The sequence below is a fragment of the Tachyglossus aculeatus genome, chromosome 4, assembly GCF_015852505.1.
Source record: "Tachyglossus aculeatus isolate mTacAcu1 chromosome 4, mTacAcu1.pri, whole genome shotgun sequence".
Taxonomy (NCBI): domain Eukaryota; kingdom Metazoa; phylum Chordata; class Mammalia; order Monotremata; family Tachyglossidae; genus Tachyglossus; species Tachyglossus aculeatus.
The window spans coordinates 37,859,899-37,885,735 of record NC_052069.1 but is presented as its reverse complement, the minus strand read 5'-3'; the positions used below and the strand labels follow the sequence as shown (position 1 = coordinate 37,885,735).

At 46.4% G+C, this 25,837-nt stretch overlaps 1 protein-coding gene and 1 non-coding gene across 2 annotated transcripts in view; one reads left to right on the top strand and one right to left on the bottom strand.

Annotated features, from left to right (window-relative positions):
* Nucleotides 1-2,469: 2,469 nt before the first annotated feature.
* The window catches only part of MCOLN2 (mucolipin TRP cation channel 2), a 68,129-nt gene continuing 44,761 nt past the window's right edge, over nucleotides 2,470-25,837 (top strand). The window contains exons 1-2 of the mRNA XM_038746007.1: nucleotides 2,470-2,589; nucleotides 21,540-21,699. Of these exons, the coding sequence (XP_038601935.1) occupies nucleotides 2,549-2,589; nucleotides 21,540-21,699 (201 nt within the window). The 5' untranslated portion in view covers nucleotides 2,470-2,548. The remainder of the gene's footprint in view (nucleotides 2,590-21,539; nucleotides 21,700-25,837) is intronic.
* Nucleotides 23,844-23,981, bottom strand: LOC119927868. Its single transcript, XR_005450834.1, has one exon. It is a non-coding gene; the product is annotated as a small nucleolar RNA SNORA7 (small nucleolar RNA).

Here is a 25,837-nt window from a genome sequence, read left to right as displayed (position 1 = left end):
TTCTAATCCCGACTCCGCCACTTGTCAGCTGGGTGACTTTAGGGAAGTCACTTCACGTCTCTGGGCTTCAGTGACCTCATCTGTAAAATAGGGTGAAGACTGTAAGCTCCACGTGGGACAACCTGATTACCTTGGATCCACCCCAGCGCTTAGAACAAGGCTTGGCACATAGTAAGTGTGTAACAAATACCTTCATCATTATTATTATTACTACTCCCCCTCCCCCTCCTCTTTGTCCCCCCTCCTCCTCCTCCTCTTCCTCCCCCACTCCTCCCTACCCCCACCCCCCGCTGAGAAGCAGCGTGTCTCAGCGGCAAGAGCCTGGGCTTGGCAGTCAGAGGTCATGGGTTCTAATCCCGACTTCTCCACGTGTCAGCTGTGTGACTTTGGGCAAGTCACTTCGCTTCTCTATGCCTCAGCTCCCTCATCTGTAAAATGGTGATTAAGACTGTGAGCCCCACGTGGGACAACCTGATCACCACGTAGCTACCTCAGCGCTTAGAACAGTGCTTGGCACATAGTAAGCGCTTAAGAAATACCATAATTATTATTATTATTAAAATGGAGGTGAAGACTGTGAGCCCCACCTGGGACCACCTGATTACCTTGGATCTCCCCCAGCGCTTAGAACAGTGCTTGGCACATAGTAAGCGCTTAACAAATACCTTCATTATTATTACTATCACTCCCCCTCTCCTCCCCACCTTCTTCTCCACCCCTCCCTCCTCCTCTTTCTCCTCCCCTCCCTCCTCCTCTGCCCCCCTTCTCTTCCCCCACCTCTCCCTCCCTCTCCTTCTGTTCTCCCTCTTCTTCTGTTCTCCCTCTCCTCTGTTCTCCCTCTCCTTCTCTTCCTCCCTCCCCCTCTGCTCCTCTCCCTCCCTCCTCCTCCTCCTCCTCTGCCCCCCTCCTCCTCTGCCCCTCCCTCCTCTTCCTCCTCCTCTCCCTCTTTCCCTCCCTCCTCCTCTTTCCCTCCCCTCCCTCCTCCTCTGCCCCTCCCCTCCCTCCCCTCCCTCCTCCTCTGCCCCTCCTCCTCTGCCCCTCCTCCTCTCCCCCCCCACGTCCCCCCCCCGCCCGGTCCCCCCCCGCCCGGTGGCGATGTCCCGTTTCGGGCGGCGCTTCGGGCGGGCCGCCGCGGAGGGGCCGGAGCCGGAGCCGGGGCTGGAGCTGCCCGTGCGGCCCGGCGGCAGCCGCCGACACCCGGGACACAGGTTGGCAAACACGGCGCCCGGGGCGGGGGGCGGAGGGCTGCCCGGAGGAGGAAGCGGGCGGGGGGCGGACGGGCGGCCCGCCGGACGCCCCGGGCTTGGCAACTCGTCTGTCTGCCGGGGGGTCTCCCCGCGGGCCCGTCCCTCCCTAAGCGCCCCTGGCCCGGCCGCCGCTCACACGTGCAAAACACCGCCTCCGCGGACAAACCCTCCCTCCCCTTTCCCCCTCCTTCCTTCTCTCCCTCTCCTTCTCCCTCCTCTTTTACTTTCCCTCTCCTTCTCTCTCCTCCCTCTTCTTCTCTCTCCTTCTCCCACTCTTTCTCTTTCCTTCTCCCTCTTTTCCTCTCCCTTTTCTCCTCTTCCCCTCTCTCTTCCCCCCTCCCTCTCCTTCTCTTCCCCCTCTCCCTCTCCTTCTCTTCCCCCTCTCCCCCTCCTTCTCTTCCCCCTCTCCCCCTCCTTCTCTTCCCCCCTCCCTCTCCTTCTCTTCCCGTCTCCCTCTCCTTCTCTTCCCCCTCTCCCTCTCCTTCTCTTCCCGTCTCCCTCTCCTTCTCTTCCCCCTCTCCCTCTCCTTCTCTTCCCCCTCTCCCTCTCCTTTTCCCCCTCCCTCTGCTTCTCCTCCTCCTTTCCCTCTCCTTCTCTTCCCCCCTCCCTCTCCTCCCCCTCTCCTTCTCTTCCCCCTCTCCTTCTCTTCCCCACTCCCTCTCCTTCTCTCCCCCCTCCCTCTCCTTCTATTCCCCCCTCCCCTCTTTCCCTTCCCCCTCTCCCCCCTCCTTCTCTTCCCCCCTCCCTCTCTTCTCCCTTTCCCTCCCTCTCCTTCTCTTCCCCCTCTCCTTCTCTTCCCCCTCTCCTTCTCTTCTAGACTGTGAGCCCACTGTTGGGTAGGGACCATCTCTATATGTTGCCAACTTGTACTTCCCAAGCGCTTAGTACAGTGCTCTGCACACAGTAAGCGCTCAATAAATACAATTGATTGATTCTCTTCCTCCTTTCCCTCTCCCTCTCTTCCCCCTTTCCCTCTCCTCTTCCCCCTCTCCCTCTCCTTCTCTTTCCCCTCCTTCTCTTCCCCCTCCTTCCCTTCCCCCTCTCCCTCTCCTCCTCTTAGTGCTGGGGTAGATACAAGTTAACCAGGTTGGACCCAGTCCCTGTCCCATGTGGGGCTCACAGTCTCCACCCCCGTTTTACAGATGATGGGACTGAGGACCGGAGAAGCCAAGTGACTTGCCCAAGGCCACTCAGGAGATGAGTGGCAGAGCTGAGATTAGAACACAGGCCTTTCTGAGTCCCAGGCCTGGGCTCTATCCACTAGGCCATGCTGCTTCTTCCTGCCGAGTTTCAGAACAGTGATGGACCAGAAGGAGGGGATGGTTGGATGGGGCTTGGCAAGGTGAGCAAGATGCTCCGGGAGTTCTGGTTGCCAGTGGTCAGGGAAGTTGGTGGAGTGAGGCCACTCCCCTTATCAGGATCCTGGTCGGTTCAAGTTACAGGATCTAGTGTGATCAAATGGACTAACAGATGAGAAAGGAAAAAGGAGGCCCTCCATCCTGAGGCTTCGGGAAGCTTAGATGGAAACCTTGCTTTGAAAGGAAAATAATAATAATAACGATGGCTTTTGTTAAGCACTTACTATGTGCCATGTACTGTTCTAAGCGCTGGTGGGGATACAAGGTAATCAGGTCGTCCCACATGGGGCTCACAGTTTTAATCCCCATTTTCCAGATGAGGTAACTGAGGCCCAGGCAAGTTAAATGACTTGCCCAAAGTCACACAGCTGACAAGTGGCGGAGCTGGGATTAGAACCCACGACCTCTGACTCCTAAACCCGGGCTCTTTCCACTGAGCACACTGCTTCTGCTTCTTCCTTCTCATTAGGAAAACCCTAAGGAGTTGCTTGTTGGCTCTAAACAAACAAACAAAAAAGGTTACCAACTACAATGTCAACTGATCACCAAGGATCTTCTAGACTGCGAGCCCGCTGTTGGGTAGGGACCGTCTCTATATGTTGCCAACTTGTACTTCCCAAGCGCTTAATACAGTGCTGTGCACACAGTAAGTGCTTAATAAATGCCATTAAAAAAAAGTGCTCAATAAATATGAATGAATGAATGAGAGGCATGCCTTTAATGACAAATTTGCTGTTCATTTAAGTTCAGAATCTTCTTGCTCCTCCTCCCCCTTTTTCTGCCTGTCTCTGTCTGTGAAGGGCTACAAAGTTCTACCAGCCTGGGCCACTGTAAATGCGTGCTGGCTGCCCTCACTCTCTTGAAGAAGGGAGTACGGAGTTCAGACCTATGAAGTACTGAATTGCCAGTTCAACTCCATACAAGGGAGGGTATGTAAACATATACACACACACGCACAGTGCTGTGCCTTTTTTTTCTTCCTCTGAAAGCTAACACAGACACTAGGTGGTTGTTAACTTTAATGATATTCTGAGACTTCTTTTTCCAGAGTCTAGGAATAAACTGCAAATTCATTTACGACTAGTGAAGAAAGTTAGAAGTATGGTGGAGGAAAAAATACGTCTCAGAACTGTTGATGGTAATTTACCTTGGATTAAAAACCCAAGAAACATCTTGGTTCAAGTCTCATAAAAATATGAGGGGAAACTCCTGCTCTTCGAAGGAGAGAGTGAGATCTTGGGTTTTCAGTTTTACTTAGTCATATTTGAGTGCTTACTGTTTGAATACTGTACTAAGCGCTTGTTATATTGTACTCTCCCAATAAACAGGCACATTCCCTGCCCACAACGAGTTACAGTCTAGAAGGAGACTATCTTAGTGCTGGGGTAGATACAAGTTAACCAGGTTGGACCCAGTCCCTGTCCCATTTATTCAATAAATACGATTGAATAAATACAATTGAAGGAGAGACAATTAATTAATATAAGTCAATAAACTACAGATATGTACATAAGTGCTGTGGGGCTGTGATGGGAGATGAATGAAGGGAGAAAGTCAGGGTGACACAGAGGGGAGTGGGAGGAGAGGAGGGCTTAGTCAAGGAAGGCCTCTTGGAGGAGATGTGCTTTCAATAAGGCTTTGAACAGGGGGAGAGTAATTGTCAGATTTAAGGAGGAAGGGAATTCCAGGCCCGAGGCAGGATGTGGGCAAGGCGTTGATAGTGAGAAGGTTAGAATTAGAGGAGCAGAGTGGGCAGGCTGGGTTGTAGTAGACTGTGAGCCCACTGTTGGGTAGGGACCGTCTCTGTATGTAGCCAACTTGTACTTACCAAGCGCCTAGTACAGTGCTGTGCACACAGTAAGCGCTCAATAAATATGATTGATTGATTGATAGGAGAACAGCGAGGTGAGGTCCGAGGGGGCAAGGGGATTGAGTGCTTTAAAGCCAGTGGTGAGGAGTTTTTGTTTGATGCGGAGGTGGATGGGCAGCGACTGGAGTTTCTTGAGTGAGGAAACATGTACTGAACGTTTTTATAGAAAAATGATCTGGGCAGCTGAGGGAGGTATGGATTGGAGTGGGGACAGTTTTACCAACAAATCACCAGGAATGCCACGTAAATATAATTGACATGACCCCATACTTTAACCATTTAATCAGTCGTATTTACTGAGTGCTTACTGTGGATAGAGCAGTGTACTAAGCCTGTGGGAGAATACAGTACAGCAGATAAGGTCTGTCAATCACAGTAGTTTTTATTGAGCACTTGCTGTATGCAGAGCACTGTACTAAGTACTTAATAATAATAATGGCATTTGTTAAGTGTTTACTATAGGAGCAGCGTGGCTCAGTGGAAAGAGCCCGGGCTTTGGAGTCAGAGGTCATCGGTTCAAATCCTGGCTCCACCACTTGTCAGCTGTGTGACTTTGGGCAAGTCACTTCACTTCTCTGGGCCTCAGTTACCTCATCTGTAAAATGGGGATTAAGACTGTGAGCCCCCGTGGGACAATCTGTTCACCTTGTAACCTCCCCAGTGCTTATAACAGTGCTTTGCACATAGTAAGCGCTTAATAAATGCCATTATTATTATATGCCAGGCATTGTCCTAAGTCCTGGGGTGGGTATTGGCAAATCGGGGTGGTCTCACAGTCTCAATCCCCATTTTCATTCATTCATTCAGTCGTATTTATTGAGCGCTTACTGTGTGCAGAGCACTGTACTAAGCACTTGGGAAGTACAAGTTGGCAATATATAGAGACAGTCCCTACCCAACAGCGGGCTCACAGTCCTCATTTTGCAGATGAAGTAACTGAGGCCCAGAGAAATGAAATGATATGCCCGAGGCCACACATCAGAAAAGTGGCAGAGCCAAGATTAGAACCCATGACCTTCCGACTCCCAGGCATGTGCTGTTTCTACTACGCCATGCTCTGAGAGAGTTCAGAACAGTTAACCTGATAGGCACTATTCACTATAGACACTATTATGGGAAGCAACATGGCCAAGGGGCAAGAGCCTGGGGTTGAGAGTCAAAGGTTGCGGGTTCTAATCTCGGCTCCACTACTTGTCTGCTGTGTGACCTTGGGCAAGTTACTTTACTTCTCTGGGCCTCAGTTACCTAGTCCGTAAAGGGTGGATTAAGCGTGTGAGTCTCATGTGGGACGGGGACTGTGCCCAACCTGATTATCTTGTATCTGCCCCAGTACTTTGAACAGTGCTTGGCACATAATAAGCGCTTAACAGATACCATAATTATTGTTATTATTCATGACGTCAAGGATCTTACCATCAATTTGGGGAGACAGGCATTAAAATAAATTATAGATAGGGGAAGCAGCAGAATATGTGGGTATTCACAGAAGTGCTGTGGGATGGGGCTGGGGTGAGGATCAAAGTGCTTAAGGGGTACAGACCCAACTGTCTAGCCGATGCAGAAGAGATAGTGAATAGGGTGGGGAAAAGAGGCTAGTCAGGGAAGGCTTCCTGGAGGAGAGTGGTGGATATAAAGTGGGTAGGAGTTCCAGGCCAGAGGGAAGACGTGAGCAAGGGTTCAGTGACGAGAGGTTAGATCAAGGTTTAGAAAGTAAGTAGGTGTCAGAGAAGCAGCATGATGTAGTGGATAGAGCATGGGCTCGGGAGTCATAAGGTCATGGGTTTTAATCCTGGCTCCACCATTTGGTCTGCTGTGTGACCTTGGGCAAGTCACTTAACTTCTCTGGCCCTCCGTTACCTCATCTGGAAAATGGGAATTGAGAATGTGAGCCCCATGCGGGACGGGGACTCTGTCTAACCTGATTTACTTGTATCCACCCCAGTGCTTAGTACAGTGCCTGGCACATAGTAAGTGCTTAACAAATACTGTAAGCATCATTAAAGTGTGCAGGCTGGGTTATAGTGGGATATGAGCGAGGGTAGGAAGGCAGGGAAGAGCTGATTGAGAGTCTTAAAGCTGACAGAGAGGAGTTCGTTAGATGCAGAGATGGATGGGCAACTATTGGTGGTTTTTGAGATGTGTGGACATGTACATAGAATTATTATTATTGTTATTATTTTAAAAGCAATCCAGACAGCAGAATGAAGTATAGACTGGAGTGGGGAAAGACAGGAGGCAGGAAGGTCAGTGCAGAGGCTATAGTTAAGTCATCAGGAGTTGGGGTGAAATAGGATAAGGGTTTGACCCAGCAAGGAAGCAGTTAGGAGAGTAAGGAAGAGATTTTTGCAGTGTTGTGAAGTCAGAACCAACAAGGTTTGGTGACAGACTAAATATGCAGGTTGAGTGATAATGAGTATAATGCCCACATTACAGATTTGTGAGACAGGGTGGTAGTCTCTAGTGTCTACAGTGTTGGGAAAGTTGTCAGGGGGACAAGGGGATGAGGGAAGGGGGTTTAAGGGAAGATTAAAAGTCTGAAACTGCTGCTGTGGAAAAAGAAGTGTGGGAGTCAATAGGGTGAAGAAGGACTGTTACTGGGCAGGGTTATAGCAGGTGAAGATGAGTTTGAGGAAGATGAGGAGTTCTGTTTTGAACATGTTAAGTTTGAGGTGTCAGTGGCACATCAAGTGGACATGTCCCGAAGACAAGTAGAAATACAAAACTGCAGAGATGGAGAGAGGTAAATTGGGGAATCATATGTATAGCGATGGAAGTCGTAGCCATGGGAGCGAATGAGGTCTCCAAGGCAGTAGGTGTAGATGGAGAATAGAAGAGGACCCAGAACTGAGCCTTGAGAGACTCCCACAGTTAGAAGGTGGGAGGCAGAGGAGGAGCCAGTGAGAGAGAGACAGAAATGATCAGAGATAGGTGAATCAGGAGAGGGCAGTGCCAGGGAAGCCAGGAGAAGCGGGTAGTCTGGTGTCTAGGGCAGCAGCACGGTCTAGGATGATTAGGAAGGAGGAGAGTCCATTGGATTTGAAAAGAGGTCATTGGTGACTTTAGAGAGGGCAGTTTCTGTGTGTAGTGGAATGGGTGGAAGCCCAATAGCAGAAGAAGGAGAGGAAGTGGAGGTGGTGGTGTAAACAACTCTTGAGGAGTTTGGAAAGGAATGATAGGAGGAAGATGGGACAATAACTGTGAAGTCAAGGAGGAATTTTTAGAATCGTGAATATGCAGGCATATTTGAAAACAGTGGCGAGAAGCCATCAGTGGTTGAAAATGGGTGGTCAGGGAAGGAAGGACAGAGGGAGCAATCAGTTCTCCTGATCTACTGGCAACCCTCCCAAGTCTCTCCTCTGGCATCAACCTACTCTCTGTACTTTGACCTTGTCTACCTCCCCTGATCCCGTCATTCTGATATCCTCCCTCTCCTCAATGGCCAAGGGTCAATCATTCTCCCCACGCTTAATGTCCTCCTAAAATCATGCCTCCTCCGAGAGGTCTTCTCTGATGTAGCCCTTTTGCATCACCTGTGCACTAAGATCTGTATCTCTTAAGCACTTGATATTTACCCCATAGCACATAGGTATGTAACCTTGAATTCTGCCATTCTCCCTCAGGGAACATGTCTGCCAGCTTGGTTGTCCTCTCCCAAGTGTTCAGTGCACGATCGCCCTATCTCACTCCTACCCTTCCTTTCCAAATCCTAGGATGAGTCATCTACACTTGCTGGCTCGAATTTCTCAGCGCCAACTCTTTCCTTGACCCCCCTCCAATCTGGTTTCTGTCCCCTCCACTCCACCGAAACTGCCCTCTCAAAGGTCACCAATGACCTCCATCTTGCCAAATCCAACAGTTCCTACTCTATCCTAATCCTCCTCGACCTCTCAGCTGCCTTCGACTCTGTGGACCACCCCCTTCTCCTCAACACGCTATCCAACCTTGGCTTCACAGACTCCATCCTCTCCTGTTTCTCCTCTTATCTCTCCGGCAGTTCATTCTCAGTCTCCTTTGCGGGCTCCTCCTCCCCCTCCCATCCCGTTACTTTAGGGGTTCCTCAAGGGTCAGTTCTTGGTCTCCTTCTGTTCTCTATCTACACTCACTTTCTTGGTGAACTCATTCGCTCCCATGGCTTCAACTGTCATCTCTACGCTGATGACACCCAAATCTACATCTCTGCCGCTGCTCTCCTTCCCTCCCTCCAGGCTTGTATCTCCTCCTGCCTTCAGGACATCTCCATTTGGATGTCTGCCAGCCATCTAAAACTCAATATGTCCAAACCCTGCCCACTCCCTGACTTTCCCGTCACTGTAGACAGCACTACCATCCTACCCGTCTCACAAGCCCGCAACCTTGGTATCATCCTCGACTCCGCTGTCTCGTTCACCCCACACATCCAATCCGTCACCAAAACCTGCCGGTCTCACCTCCACAACATCGCCAAGATCCGCCCTGTCCTCTCCATCCGAACCGCTACTTTGCTGGTTCAATCTCTCATACTATCCCGACTGGATTACTACATCAGCCATCTCTCTTATCTCCCATCCTCCTGTCTCTCCCCACTTAAGTCTATACTTCACTCTGCTGCCCGGATTATCTTTGTACAGAAATGCTCTGGGCATGTTACTCCCCTCCTCAAAAATCTCCAGTGGCTGCCTGTCCACCTACGCATCAAGCAAAAACTCCTCACCCTTGGCTTCAAGGCTGTCCATCACCTCACCCCCTCCTACCTCACCTCCCTTCTCTCCTTCTACAGCCCAGCCCGCACCCTCTGCTCCTCTGCGGCTGACCTCCTCACTGTGCCTTGTTCTCGCCTGTCCCGCCATCGACCCCCGGCCCACGTCCTTCTCCTGGAATGCCCTCCCTCCACACATCTGCCAAGCTAGCTCTCTTCCTCCCTTCAAAGCCCTACAGAGCTCACCTCCTCCAGGAGGTCTTCTCAGACTGAGCTCCCTTTTACCTCTCCTCCTCCCCATCCCCTGCTCTGCCCTACCTCCTTCCCCTCCCCACAGAACTTGTATATATTTGTACAGATTTATTACTCTATTTATTTTACTTGTACATATTTACTATTCTATTTTGCTAATGATGTGCATATAACTATAATTCTGTTTGTTCTGATGATTTTGACACCTGTCTACGTGGTTTGTTTTGTTGTCTGTCTCCCCCTTCTAGAGCCCGTTGTTGGGTAGGAACCATCTCTATATGTTGCCTACTTGTACTTCCCAAGCGCTTAGTACAGTGATCTTTCATTCATTCATTCATTCATTCATTCAATCATATTTATTGAGCACTTACTGTGTGCAGAGCACTATACTAAGCACTTGGGAAGTAAAAGTTGGCAACATAGAGAGATGGTCCCTAGCCAACAGCGAGCTCACAGTCTAGAAGGGGGGGACAGACAGCAAAACATATTAACAAAATAAAATAAATAGAATAAATATGTACAAATAAAATAAATAAATAAATAGAGTAATAAATACATACAAACATATATACATATATACAGGTGCAGTGGGGAGGGGAAGGAGGTAAGGCGGGGGGATGGGGAGGGGGAGGAGGGGGAGAGGAAGGAGGGAGCTCAGTCTGGGAAGGCCTCCTGGAGGAGTTGAGCTCTCAGTAGGACTTTGAAGGGAGGAAGAGAGCTAGCTTGGCGGATGTGGGGAGGGAGGGCATTCCAGGCCAGGGGGAGGACGTGGGCCGGGGGTCGACGGCAGGACAGGTGAGAACGAGGCACAGTGAGGAGATTAGTGGCAGAGGAGCGGAGGGTGCAGGCTGGGCTGGAGAAGGAGAGAAGGGAGGTGATGTAGGAGGCGGCAAGGGGATGGACAGCCTTGAAGCCGAGGGTGAGGAGTTTTTGCCTGATGCGTAGGTTGATTGGTAGCCACTGGAGTTTTTTGAGGAGGGGAGTAACCTGCCCAGAGCATTTCTGCACAAAGACGATCCGTGACGATCCAATCTGCACATAGTAAGCTCTCAAAAAGTACAATTGAATGAATGAATGACTCTGCACATAGAAAGTGCTCATTAAAAACAATTGATGATTGATGAGAAGGGGTACATTTTAAGAGGTGGTGGGAGATCCCTTGAGATTCTGTGTTGAAGGGGGGTAGAGTAGAAGAGGGGGCAGGAGGAGAGTGACACTGGAGAGGAGAAGGGGAGATTTTAGGGAGATCCCATCTGGTGGTTACAGTTTTATCAGTGAAGTAGGAGGTAAAGTCCTGAGGAGGAAGAGATGGGGGAATGGGGTTTAAGGAGAGATTTATGGACAGGGAGTGTGTGTGCTGACTCTGTTGTACTTTCAAATGCTTAGTACAGCACTCTGCACATAGTAAGCACTCAGTAAATGCCATTGATTAATCAGTGGTACGAGACTGGATGGATGGGTTCAAGGGTGTTGAATTCAGGGGAGAGGGCAGAGTTGAGGGCATGGATTTCTACATCAAGAGAAGGCAGGGTGGGTATGGAGACCAAATAGGGCATGATAACCTTGGAAAATTGAAGGGGGTTGAGAAGTCTCTATGATGGAACCAGACAGTTCTGTGGGGAGGGGTGCATGGGAGAGGAGGCAGATGAGGATGTTCATTCATTCAGTCAATCTTATTTATTGAATGCTTACTGTGTGCAGAGCACTGTACTAAGCACTTAGGAAATACAGTAATAAAGAGCGACAGTCTCTGTCCACAACAAGCTCACAGTCTAGAGGCGGGGAAGATGGACATCAGTACAAGTAAAAAGACATCAATATAAATAAATAAAATTACAGATATATACATAGGTGCTGTGGGGATGGGGGAAGAGCACAGGGAGTGAGTCAGGATGATGCGGAAGGGAGTGGGAGATGAGGAAAAGTGGGGGCTAGTCTGGGAAGGCCTCTTGGAGGAGATGTGCCTTCAGTAAGGCTTTGAAGGGGCAGAGAGTAATTGGTGGATTTGAGGAGGGAGGGCATTCCAGGCCAGAGGTAGGACATGGGCCAGGGGTTGGTGGCGAGAGAGGCGAGATTGAGGCACAATGAGAAGGTTAGCACCAGGGGAGCCAAGTGTGTGGGCTGGGTTGTAGAATGAGAGGAAGGGAGGTGAGGTTAGAGGGGTCATGGTGATGGAGAACTTTAAAGCCAATGGTGAGGAGTTTTTTGTTTGATAGGAGGTGGATAGGCAACCACTGGAGATTTTTGAGAAGTGGGGGTGACATGCCCTGAAAGTTTCTGTAGAAAAATAATCTGGGTAGTGGAGTGAAGTATGGATTGCAGTGGGGAGAGGTTGGGAGGCCGATGCAGTAATCTAGGTGGGATAGGATGAGTGATTGTACTAACTGGTGGCAGTTTGGATGGTGAGGCAAGGGTGGATTTTAGCGATGTTGTGGTCAGAGTGGGATTTCGGAGTTGGTGAAGGTAGAGATTGTGCAGTGACTAGAGGTGATGAAATCAAGAGTGTGTCCAAGTTGGTGAGTGTGGAAGTAGAGCAGGGATGAAGCAGGAGGTTGGGGGAGTTGAGGAGTGAGAGGAAGCAGGCAACAAGGAGGTCATCGGGAATGTGAGTATCAGCATGGGGATGGAGAAGGAGAGAAGGAACTTGACAAGGGGATCAAAATGGTTCAGAAAGTTGTCAGTGAGATTGAGGGGGGAGAAGATGAGGGTGAACGGTAATTGGGAGGGGTGGTAGAAGTAGGTGATATGGGCATCAAGAGAGAACAGGAATCCTAGCCCATGAGACAGACAGTGAAATAAATTATGGGTAGGAGAAGCAACAGAGTTGAAAATATTTTTACATGAGTCTGGGGGTGAGTACTGAAGCGCTTAGTACAGTGCTCTGCACACAGTAAGTGCTCAATAAATACAATTGAATGAATGAATTGAATATTAGGAACTCACCTGTCCCACCGTCGACCCCTGGCCCACGTACTCCCCCTGGCCTGGAATGCCCTCCCTCCACACATCCGCCAAGCTAACTCTCTTCCTCCCTTCAAAGCCCTACTGAGAGCTCACCTCCTCCAGGAGGCCTTCCCAGACTGAGCCCCCTTTTTTCTCTCCTCCTCCCCATCCCACCTGCCCTACCTCCTTCCCCTTCCCACAGCACCTGTATATATGTTTGTACAGTTATCACTCTATTTATTTTACTTGTACAGATTTACTATTCTATTTATTTTGTTAATTATGTGCATCTAGCTTTATTTCTATTCTGATGACTTGACACCTATCCACATGTTTTGTTTTGTTGTCTTTCTCCCCCTTCTAGACTGTGAGCCCGTTGTTGGGTAGGGACCGTCTCTTGATGTTGCCGACTTGTACTTCCCAAGCGCTTAGTACAGTGCTCTGCACACAGTAAGTGGTCAATAAGTATGATTGAATGAATGAATGAACTGCATAGGTGATAATAATAACGATGGTATTTGTTAAGCACTTACTATGTGCGAAGCACTGTTGTAAGTGCTGGGGGGGATACAAGGTGAAGATACAAGGTGATAAAGTAGAAAGGGATTTTTTTTCTTAATGATGGATTCATATGCATGAAAGATGACCTATTAGTGGTGCAAATATACACTCTTCCTTGCGTTTATTTCCTCATATCCCTGCTTCAGGTCTCAAAGTGATCCTGAAGGGAAATGATTTCTGAGACAGGGAGCAAGCCTAGTCCTCTCTGCACTCCCTCTCACTGTAGGCAGGGAATGGGTCTATCAACTCTTTTGTATTGAACTCTTCCAAGCACTTAGTACAGTGCTGTGCACACAGTCAATACCTTTGATGATGATGGTGATTCTGCTATGATCAACTGTGGTTGAAAGGCACTCATTGGCTGGGGGATGCGGGCCGGCAATGTTTGGCAGGCCCACCCAATACCTTGGAAATCTCCAGAGAAAAGGTGGAAGGTTGATATCTACCCAGGCTGGAAACCAGGGGACAGGTCCAACCCTTCCCCGTCTGCGCCTTTCCCAGATCTGGCTCCAGACCACAGAGAGGAATGGGGAGAAGGTTGAAATAGAAGTAAACTTGGCCTCACTTTGAAGGCATCATGTAGGCTTGTCCCCTCTGTCTGCTGGAAGTTTGTCGCTTCAGCAGCTCAGGGAGGAAGTTTCCAGAAGCCCAGGGCTACCTTCAGGCTTGGCCATGGCTCTCGCTTCCAGCATGGGATTCCATTGTCCCCTTTCTCGCCTTTCTCTCCCCCCCGCCCCTGCAATGTTGGGGCTGCAGGGAGGCTGTAGAGGGCTTTTGGACCCTGCCTGGACCTGGGACCAACTCTGTGCCAACCCTATCATTTTGAGCACCTTTCACCCACCTGCCACAAAGCTTTAGAGACTTAAGGGTGGGTGTTGTGTAATCTCCACTTTATTGAAGACGCAAAAAATGCCGTCTGCCTCTGTGGAAGGCAGAGGAAAAGAATTAAGCAGAAATTCAATCAGTGGTATTTATTGAGCACTTACTGTGTGCAGAGCACAGTACTAAACGATTGGGAGTGTAATATAACAGAGTTGGTAGATGTGTAACCCTCCACAATGAATTTATAGCTTTCTGTCTAGATTGCGACCAAAGAAATCTTGGCTCCATCTTCCTACAAGGACTTCTAGGCCTGTTTTGACCTATGGGAAGCAGGATTGTCTAGTGGCAAGAGCCTGGGCCTGAGTCAGAAGGTCCTGGGTTCTAATCCTCTCTCTGCCACTTATCTGCTTCTAGTGTCCTTCTAGACTGTGAGCCCACTGTTGGGTAGGGACCATCTCTATATGTTGCCAACTTGTACTTCCCAAGCGCTTAGTACAGTGCTCTGCACACAGTAAGCGCTCAATAAATACGATTGATTGATTGATCTGCTGTGTGACCTTGGGCAAATCATTTTAGCTTTTCCGTGCCTCTATAAATTTGGGATTAAGGCTGTGAGCCCCAATTGGGACAGCAGCTGTGTCCAACCTGATTAGCTTGTATCTACCCCAGTGCTTAGAACAGTGCTTGACACATCATTATTATTAACAGAGATGGGGATATTCTTTCCTTAGATGTCTTTGAGAATAGAAAAAACTGCCCCACTGCTTTTGAATTGCACAGCTCAGAGCAGGGAGCTGGACCACAAGAACAGCTTGAAGACAAGTAGTATGGCCTAGCGGAAAGAGCACAGCCTGGGAGTCAGAGGATGTGGGTTCTAATTCTAGCTCCACCACTTATCTGCTGTGTAACCTTGGGAACTCACTTAACACCTCTGCGCCTCAGTTACTGCATGTGCAAAATGGGGATTTAATAAACTATTCTCACACCTACTTAGACTGTGAGCACCTTGTAGGAATTTATTCTCTTGTATCTACCCCAGTGTTAGTACAGTGCTTGGCACATAGTAAGCACTTACCAAATAACACAGTTAAGAACAACAGAAAAAGACCTGTGTCATAACGGATTACAAGATAACTGTTAGCATTGCAGTACTGTTTCTAAAAAAACAAAAAAAAATCTGGGATGCAATTACAAGAGTATGGCTTATGGCGCCTGATAGAGTGACATAATGGTTAGAGCACAGACCTGAGAGTCAGAAAGACCTGCCACTGTCATTCATTCATTCAGTTGTATTTGTTGAGCAGTAGCTGTGTGCAGAGCATTGTACTAAGAGCTTGGGTGAGTTCAATACAACAATAAACAGACACATTTCCTGCCCACAGCAAGCTTATGGTGTAGAGGTGGGGAGGCAGACATCAATACAAATAAATAATTGCAGATAGGTACATAAGTGCTGTGGGGCTGGGTCGGGGGCTTGGGGGAAGAACTAAGGGAGAAAGTCAGGGTGATGCAGAAGGGAGTGGAGCTTAGTCTGGGAAGGCCTCTTGGAGGAGATGTACCTTCAGCAAGGCTTTGAAAGGGGGGAGAATAATCGTCTGTTGGATTTGAGGAGGGAGGGCATTGCAGGCCAGAGGTAGGGCGTGGACTAGGGACTGTTGGTGAGATTGGTGAGAACGAGGCACAGTGAGAAGGTTAGCACTAGAGGAACAAAGTATGCGGGCTGGGTTGAAGAAGGAGAGTAGTGAGGTGAGGTAGGAGGGGGCAAGGTGCGGGCTAGATTGCTTTTCAATAGTCTCTTCTAAAGGACGTCAATCTTTGATGCTTGTTTTTTCCCCAACTGTTACTTGCAACTATAGTGAGCAAAACCTACCAACAGAATAATAAGGATATGACTAGTGAAGCTAACTGAAGGGTGATTTCCTGACTTGGGTGATTTGGGGCATTCTCCTGTTACTACATCACTGATCGATTTAGTTTCTAATAAGAATACTACCAATTTTTTAATCAACTGAGCCCTTTTTCTGACCAGAGGACCTTATCAAGCACATGAGAGATTACAATAGAGTTGCTGACCTTAAAGTACTTAAGATTTCTTTTACTTGTGTTGACATCCACTCTTTCTAGTCAGCTGGCCTAATGGGTCAAGAGTGGAGAGTAAGGAAGTAAGTGGGGAATGGGGCATTAGGGCCCTCACCATTAGCATTTCTCACCATAAATGGGGCATTGGGGCCCTCACCATTAGTATTTCTCAAACATCTCGTAGGGCAAAGCACTGTTCTAGACACTTAGCATTCAGATACAGTTCCTGTCCTGATAGGAAGACAGGCAGATACAAATTGTTTACATGAAATAGGAACCAAAATAAAAACATAAAGGGGTCGGGTCTAACAACTCTGTTGCATTGAACTCTCCCAAGTGTTTAGTATACTGGTCTGCACACAAGAAGTGTTCGATAAATACCATTGATTAATCCAGCTGATAAAAAGGAAATGCAGAACTAAAAATGAATAAATGAATATCTGTTAACTCTAACAAGTGCTTAGTACAGTGTTCTGCACTGAATAAATGCTTTTGAATGTTTGCTAGGAGGCAACTTTGAAGATGGGTGTGGGGGAGAGATGTAGTTTCTTGGATTTGAGTGGGAGACAGTTCTACGCACAGGGAAGAAATTCTGTACTTTTAGATTCTTCTTGTTTAATTTTATTTTCAGTATATTGCCAAGCATTTGAGGAGCCTTTCCGGTTTTACTTTAGCTCTGACAAGTATCTTGTTACTCTCTATTTTTAAAATTTTACTTCTTGGTGAGCTTTCTACTTTGTCCTGCAAACCATCAGTTCTGATTTCCACTGCCCCTCTGGCATGGTGAGGTGGTTCTCGGTTCACTGTTTTAACTTTCTCACAGTTCTGGTGTGCATTTTTTTGAGATATGTCTTTGGCGCACTTTCTTTTGCCTTTTCAGTGGGATTCTATGCCCCACTCTCCACATCTCCTTGGAAGCTACAGTGGGGTAGCTGCCTTTTAAGAAAACTATGTTACCTCTATGTCAGTCAAACCTATGCATTGGAATCTGTTGAATTCTGCTGTACTGTTTTCGGTTTTCAGCTTGTATAAGAAATAATAATGCAAAGGCCCTTGAGATTTTAATTGAGTTCTCAGAGGAATGCTCCAAGACTGTTAGATTTCACATTACTCAAACTCTGTTGCTGTTTGTTTAAACAGAATGCCTCCACTAACAGGAGAAAGTTCTAGTAATTATTAATGATGGTATTTATTAAGCACTTACCATGACACAAGCAAGCTGCTAAATCAATCAATCAATCAATCAATTGTATTTATTGAGCACTTACTGTGTGCAGAGCACTGTACTAAGCGCTTGGGAAGTGCAAGTTGGCAACATATAGAGACAGCCCCTACCCAACAGTGGGCTCACAGTCTAGAAGAGAAGGAGAGGGGTAAGAGAAGGAGAGGGAGGGAGGGGGGAAGGAGGAGAGGGGGAAGAGAAGGAGAGGGGGAAGAGAAGGAGAGGGGGAAGAGAAGGAGAGGGAGGGACAGGGAGAAGAGAGGGAGGGGGGAAGAGAAGGAGGGGGGGTAGATAGAAGATAATCAGCTGGACACAGTCCTTGGTCCACGCAAGGATCACAATCTGAGAGGGGGAGAACAGATATTTGATCCTCATTTTACAGATGAGGAAACTGAGGCAAAGAGAGGTTAAGTGACTTACCCAAGGTCACACAGCCAGCAAGTGGCATAAACAGGACTGGAACTTGGGCCTTCTTACTTTTAAACCTGTGCTTTTTCCACTGGGCCATAATGCCCTCTCAAAATAAAAGATTTTTGGAGTATTTCTCATCAGATCTGAGTGGAAATAATGCTGTTGGAGGGAGGTACAACTTTCCACCTTACTTTACCAGTGAGATCATATCTGTTGCTTGCTCTTGGCAACTAGTGGTTTTCTCATTGGGAATTTCTCCGGGTAACAGGAGACAGAGTGGTGAACTTTCATTTTGAGCATGGGCATGAGAAAGGGGCAGAGATTTAGGGAAGATGAGAACTGGGAGGGAACAGACTTCCAAGAGCTAATAGGCTCAAATAACAGTAACTGTGGGGCTCTTCAGCCCTGATTGGAAACTCTCAGGTCTTGTCAGAGACCAAGGATGAGCAGATCTGCCAGCTCAAAAATCTGTCTGGGAATGGTAGTGGGAGAGACTATTGCCCCATCATTCTCCCCATGGAATGGACAATTAATTCAGAAGGGATAGAGAATTGCCATATCCTCCCTCACCTTTCTTAAATGTTTCCTCTCTCATTTATTATTTACATAATTTTCTTAAACAGGGAGTTTCCTATCTCATGACAGCAGCCCAATTGTAGTTCTGCTTTCCGAATGACCAAGACACAGTGGGCGTTAGAGGTGATTTTACAGGAACTCCTACTCATTGAACTTCACTGCCACTGGTGTCTTCTTTGACTACAAAAGACAACTTTAAGGGAATCTGGAAATTCCTAGTCAGTGTCTATGTCATAACTGCAAACCTGAGAAAGGGTTTTGTTTTTCAATGACTTATTCATGTAGTCAAACAGTTCTCCTTTCAACCCATTGGTTTTATTCATTCGTTGCTTGTTATTTATACCTGTTCTTTTAATTGTGTTATTAGTCACTAGTATTTATTGCACACCTACTAAGTCCTGAATGCTCTTCGAGGTGCTTGGAAACATACAATAGAGTTAGTAGACATGTTCCCTGCCCTTAAAGAGCTTGCAGCCTAGTAAGGGAGACAGACACTGAAATAACTTACAGATAGGAGGAAGATGTGGATATGTTTATTGAGCAGGGGCTTAACTAGTGGGATATTTTAAAATTGGTGAGTAGAAAAGGCTTCAGGTGGTTGTCAGTACAAAAGTAGAGTTGAGGCAAAAGTGTTGGAGTGTTAGTTGGGAGAATATAACCCAAGAGGTAGGTAGATTAATTAGAGAAGGATTTTTAATAAATTAATTTTTGGTGGCCTCCAGATGGAGTAATCAGAATGAACTGAAGGACAAACAACTATATATGTGTATATGTAGTATATATGGGGAAGCAGGATGGCCTACTGGATAGAGCTCGGGCCTGGGACTCAAAAGGAACTGGGTTCTAATCCTGGCTATGCTTCAGTAACCTCATCTGCAGAATGGGGATTAAGATTGTGAGCCCCATATGGGATGGGAGGGACTGTGTCCAACTTGATAGCTTGTATCTACCCCCAGCTTACTGCAGTGTCTGTTGCATAATAAGCGCTTAACAAATACCATAAGGCAAACAAAAAAATCCAGAATGGAACTACTCTGTCAAACCCACCCCTTTTCCTAATTTCCCCATGTCTGTTGATGACACCATCTTCCCTGTCCCTTGGTGGTATCTTGGACTCTTCACTCTCTCCTTCAGTTTTCACATCCAATCTACTGCCAAATCCTGAAAGTTCTTTCCTTGCAATAGCTGTCAGACCTCACCTCCCTTCTCTCCTTCTACAGCCCAGCTCACACCCTCCGCTCCTCTGCCGCTAATCTCCTCACTGTACCTCGTTCTCGCCTGTCCCACCGTCAACCCCCGGCCCACATCCTCCCCCTAGCCTGGAATGCCCTCCCTCTGCACATCCGCCAAGCTAGCTCTCTTCCTCCCTTCAAAGCCCTACTGAGAGCTCACCTCCTCCAGAAGGCCTTCCCAGACTGAGCCCCCTTTTTCCTCTCCTCCTTCCCCTCGCCACAGCATCTGTATATGTGTTTGTACAGATTTATTACTCTATTTTACTTGTGCATATTTACTATTCTATTTATTTTGTTAATAATGTGCATCTAGCTTCATTTCTATTCATTCTGATGACTTGACACCTGTCCACATGTTTTGTTTTGTTGTCTGTCTCCCCCTTCTAGACTGTGAGCCCGTTGTTTGGTAGGGACTGTCTCTATATGTTGCCAACTTACTTTGTACTCTGCACACAGTAAGCACTCAATCAATGAATGAATGAAAGATCTATCTCAACAGCTACTGCCCTGGTACAAACTCAAGACATATTGTGACTAGACTACTGCATCGACCTCCTTGTTGGTGTCCGTGCCTCCAGGCTTTCCCCTCTCAAATCTAGACTTTACGTTGCTGCAGGGATTTTTGTGTTGGTGCGTGGCCTGGAACACACACCCCTCTCCTCAAAACCCCTGACTGGCTTCCTGTGTTTCTCCACATCCAATAAAAAACACCTCACACTTGGCTTCAAGGCTCTCACCTTGCCAGCCCTTATCCCCTCTCTTGCTGTTTTTCCTGCCTGGTACTCCCTCCCTTCTGAATCTGACAGACCACAGTTCTCCCCCCATTCAGTGCCCTCCTAAAATCCTATTTCCTACAACAAGCCTTCTCCAGTTAATTCCCAGCACCCCAAGTCATACAAATCCCCAAGCAATCTCCAAGAGCGTTGCACATATTTATACCCATCACTGTTGTGTATATGTTATTCAGGTATTCTGATTACTCTATTTGTAAATTTTTTTTATGTCTGTATCCCCCATTAGAGTGTAAACCCCTTGTCAGCAGGGAACGTCTAAGCTTTCTGTGACACTTTCCCAGGGGTTTAGTACATTGTATTGTACCAAACAGATGCTCAGTAAAGTCTATTACTCCAACTACTTTTGGAAACCAACTCTTGCTTGAATTAGGCTCACGTATCTGGAAAGCTCCAGTAGAAATGAATTCAGCATGCACAAATAACAAGGTAGTAATTCTTTAATTCTTTTTTGGGGACACAGGAATAGGACAAGAATTTGCCCCTCTGTTGGGTAGGGAGGGAAAGCCAAAAATAGACGAGGATATCTACTTTTGTTTTCAACTTTTTTGTAGTGTGGAGAGTTATGAAAAAGGTAGACATTCACAGAGAGTGTTAACAAGGGAGAGTGTAGCTTTCCCAGTCCTCATGGTCATTGGGAAAAGAATAAACTGTGAGGGCAGCAATGGTTTGTTGTCTTACAGCCTGCAGTCAGGGAGTGAGGCAAAATGACCTTTTGAAATCCCTTTTAGTTCTAGAAGTCTCACTCTATCTGTACCATATCACTGGGAACAACATGGCCTTTTGAGGAGCCAAAGGACCTAGGTTCTAATCCCTGCTCTGCCACTTACCTGCTGTGTGACCTTGGGCCAGTTGCTTAGCTTCTCTGTGCCTCAAGGTCCTCATCTTCGAAATACAGATTCTATTCTTGTTCTTCCTCCTACTTACTGTGAGTCCCATGTGGGGCAAAAACTATGCCTAACCTGATTAACTTGTATGTACCCTAATGCTTAGAATAGTGCTTGGCACATAGCAAGAGCTTAACAAATACCATAAAAAAAATTAATGAGTAGCACAGTACTTGTGGTGTCATAGTAACAAGTATGCCTATTCATTTATTTAAAGGCAAAGCATTAAAAAAATGTACTCTGGTTAGTAGTCGTAAATGCTTGTTTATAGGGCTAGAATGCAAAGATTCAAATGCGATGCAAAGCCATTCTTTAAAAAGTCAAATTCTAATGCTGTCTAATGCTGTCTGTCTCCTTGGTATTGTGGAGCCATTTTGACAGAATAGGTCAGTACCCTAAATCGTAACAGATTATTGGCGTGTTTCTGAAACTCCCCTCTAAACTGTAAGTATCTGGTACATTGCTCTGTGCACGTAGTTGATGTGCAACAATTTTTTTTTATCCTCAGTTTTTGGAAATACGAAGCATGAAGGAAAGCAAACACTAGAAGCTGTGAGATGAACTTTACCCAGGAATTCTATAAATATTTAAAATTACTGCTTGTTTTTGGCAGGACTGAAATGACTCATCCAGATTCAGATCTGAAAGAGAAGAGTCTGAAGGAAGACTTGAAGTTCTACTTCATGAATCCATGTCAGAAATTCAGAGCTAGACATCAGATTCCATGGAAATTGGGGTTGCAGATTTTGAAGATTGTAATGGTTACCACACAGGTAATTTACTTACCGTCCAGAAGCAGAGGGCCTCGCAGAGACTCCTTTAAAAGGATTCAAACTACTCTGACCCCTTAGAGGTTGTCGACCTTCACCTTGTGTGTATTATCTTGTGAACGTTATTTCAGTTATGGCCATAAATACGGAGGTGAATTTGAGACCTGAGGATATTTTGGAAGGATATTTAGTCTGAATTATAACTACTTTTCCCCTCCAGGACCTTCTGTACTTTCTTGTTCCCTGACTTAATTATCTTGTATACGCCTCAGTGCCTGGTGCTGTGCTGAACACATTGTAAGTGCTTAGGTACCACACTGGAACATTTAAAACACAACTAAACAGGAACACCACTTGAGGAATATAATGTTCTGTTTTTAATAAATAGAAGAAAACTTCTTCTAACTAACAAGCGCTTAGTACAGTGCTCTGCACACAGTAAGCGCTCAATAAATACGATTGATTGATTCTTTTCAGAAATTTAACTCAACAGATTAAAAAGTTCCCTGACAGAGGAAATCTTTCAATGTCCAAGTGTATAAAGCATTTATACTTTTGGAACAAAAGTTAGGGTGGCCTCAGTTGTTGAGAGTGTGCTAAATTCAAGTAACTGACTTTCTGGAATTCTCTGAACTGCTTGCATTTAAACGTTTACAACCAGCTCAGTTCTAGTGACTCTGCTTTTTGTTTGTTTTGAAAACTTAGAGGACTTCATCCCTCGAATCTACAGTTCGACTACCTTGACATTCATCTCACTAAATGATATTTAATGTTTGTCAGTGGCCAACTGCTGTAAATAAGTAATAATCTCAGTGCGGAAGCATAGCTGGGCCTCGGTGGGCAGAGAATGGAATTTGGCCTCTTGTCGGATTTTGTGTTGTTGAACTGGGCAATTACCAAGATTCTCAAAATCCTGTTCCAGAGGGTCTGTAGCTGCAGGGTCTGTTAAAACTGGAATATCTTGGTTGGTGCGTCCTCTATGAAGCTGCCATATTGATCAGTAGCGTAGCTGTCTTTCGAAAAGTGAAAGGTTCTGTCTTTTTATATTTGATTTGATTAGCAAGGGAATAAAACAGAAAGCTTGTACTTGCGGATGTGTTTCCTCCCCTTATTTTGTCTGAGGGATGATTTTTTTTTAATGCAGGTGGTTGCAATGGCCACTTAGGGAAAATGCATGCATTTTTTTAATTGTACCATCTTTGATGAAATCCTCTTGGGGCAAAAATGCAACAGTGAACAAATTAAAATAGATGATATGGAAAAAAATCGGTAATTAAATGATTACTGAATAGCAATCATAATGCAAATATAGAAATTTTATTAAAATTGCTCCCAAGAAGTGGAGGAAGTAGGAGGAAGTGAAAGTAAAAGCTGACGTTTCTCCTTTTTGTATTTTATGTTAGTTTCAGGGCTGTTGGAATGCCTATTTATCTGGTTTTAATGCAAACTAACATAAAAGAACTTGAAAAGTTGAGATGCATGTCACCATGGTAAATGACTGGAGCTGATGTTGAAATTGAAATTTTTTTATCCTTTCGTTTTGAAATCTCATCTTGAAGAATATACACCTGGTATAAAATTACTCAAGGATTTTATGTTCTTTAGGAAAGAGTCTTCACATTTAATGGTTTGCTCTCCACTCTCCTTTTTTATTTGTAAACCTTACTAGAAACATCCTTCTTTGCAGACTATAAATGTTATCTTGGCTTTAGATGACCACACTATGTAAAATCTGGAACTTCACTATAACTGTCCAGAGCCCAGGATTCAAAAGCCTTAACCAGTGTTACCTATTCATTCTTCCTCAATCTCATCTTTCTCTCCATTGTTTCCCAGCTCACCTCCTCTCTCTTGCTTGAAACTCCCTCCCTGCCTTTTTTAAGTGGTATTTGTTATGCCAGGAACTGTACTAAACACTGGGGTCTTGTCTTATGCTGTCGAGTCGTCTACGACCCATAGCAACTCCAAGGACATGTCTCTCCCAGAACACCCCATCTCCATCTGCAATTGTTCTGGTTGTGTATCCATAGAGTTTTCTTGGTAAAAATATGGAAGTGGTTTGCCATTGCCTCCTTCCGCGCAGTCAACTTGACTCTCCGCCCTCGACTCTCTCCCGTGCCGCTGCTGCCCAGCACAGGGAAGTTTTGACTTGTAGCAGATCGCCTTCCACTTGCTAGCCGCAGCCCAAGCTAGGAATGGAATGAGTAGGCCTCTGCTTGACTCTCTCTCCCATAGTTGAGACTGGTAGAGTACTGGAAACTCTCCAGGTGCCATCCTTAGAGGGGAACATGGGTTGATACAAGATGATCGGGTTGGACACAGTCCCTGTCCCGTCCCACGTGGTGGGGCTCAGTCTTAATCTCCATTTTGCAGATGAGGTAACTGAGGCACAGAGAATTGAAGTGACTTTCCCAAGAACACATAGCAGACAAGTGCCAGAGCCTGGATTAGAACCCAAGTACTTTTGCTTCCCAAGCCTGTGCTCTTTCCACTAGGCTACACAGCTCCCCCTTCTTATCTGATAAACCACCACTTGCCCTACTAAAATCAAATTTCCAAGAAGCCTTTCCTGACTAACTCTCATTTCCCCATCCCATTCTTTGTCCTCTGTCACTTATGCATTTGGCTGTGTACTCATTAAGCACTTCGGTACTATCTCCATCCCCACAGCTTTACGTATACATCCTTATACTCTGCTTTTTCCCTTAGCTGTAATTTATTTTAATGTCTTTCTCCCCATCTAGATTGTAAGCTCCTTGACAGCGGGGATCATGTTTACCAACTCTATTGTATTATAATCTCCTAAGCACCTAGAACAGTGCTCTACACATGGTAAACGCTCAATAAGTGCTATTGATGGGTTGAATTGCTGTCAGTAAATCAATTCCTTCCCCACCTCCTCCTCCTCTTGCACCATTTCATTCCTGCTGTGGCCCATTCCAGACTATAGTGGCCCTCCCTTGCAGATCTCCCCTCTGCCTACTATTTCTTTAAAGTCAGTGATGCCATGTGGAGTGCTCACCTCCTCCAAGAGGCCTTCCCAGACTGAGCCCCCTTTTTCCTCTCCTCCTTACCATCCCCCCACTCTACCTCCTTCCCCTCCCCACAGCACTTGAATATATATATATATATATATATATATTTGTGCAGATTTATTATTCTATTTATTTTACCTGTACATATTTACTATTCTATTTATTTTGGTAATGATGTGCATACGGCTTTAATTCTATTTGTTCTGTCGACTTTGACACCTGTCTACGTGTTTTGTTTTGTTGTCTGTTTCCCCCTTCTGGACTGTGAACCTGTTGTTGGGTAGGGATCGTCTCTATATGTTGCTAACTTGTACTTCCCAAGAGCTTAGTACAGTGCTCTGCACACAGTAAGTGCTCAATAAATACGAATGAATGAATGAATGTGGAGAAGCAGGTCTTCCCAGCTCCTGCCCATCTTCAGCAGCAAGCAGAGTGGTCACTAATGTGGGAGGGGGCGGAAGGGGGAAGAGGTTTTGGAATGGTTAAGCCCAGGTACCAATTAGCAGCTGTTGATGGAGGAAGGGGAAAAAGAGGGCCATGGGATGTCAGCCACCCTGGAGGGGAGGCAGCAAGGCCTAGAGGAAAAAGCATGAGACAGGAGTCAGAAAACCAAGGGTCTAATCTCAGTTCTTCCATCCACCTGCAATGCGACATGCCCACTATTTTTTTTATGGTTTTTGTTAAGCACTTTACTATGTGCCAGGCACTGTTCTAAGCACTGGGGTAGATACAAAGAAATTGGGTGGCTTCAGTCCCTGTCCCACATGGGGCTCACAGTCTTAATCCCCATTTTGCGATGAGGGAACTCTGAGGCACAGAGAAGTTTGACTTGCCCAAGGCCACACAGCAGACAAGTGGTGGAGACGGGTTTAGATCCCAGGTCCTTCTGACTCCCGGGCCCGAGCTGTATCCCCTAAGGCAAGTTGCTCTGCCTGCTTCTTCATCTACAAGTCTTATGTGGGCCAAGGACTGTTTTTGATCAGATTATTTTATTTCTGGGCAGAGTTGAGCACAGTGCCTTGCACATAGTGAGCACTAAATACTATTATCATTTGTATTAGTGATTAATCAGTGTATAAGACCCAAGACTTGGTTACGTGGTGGTA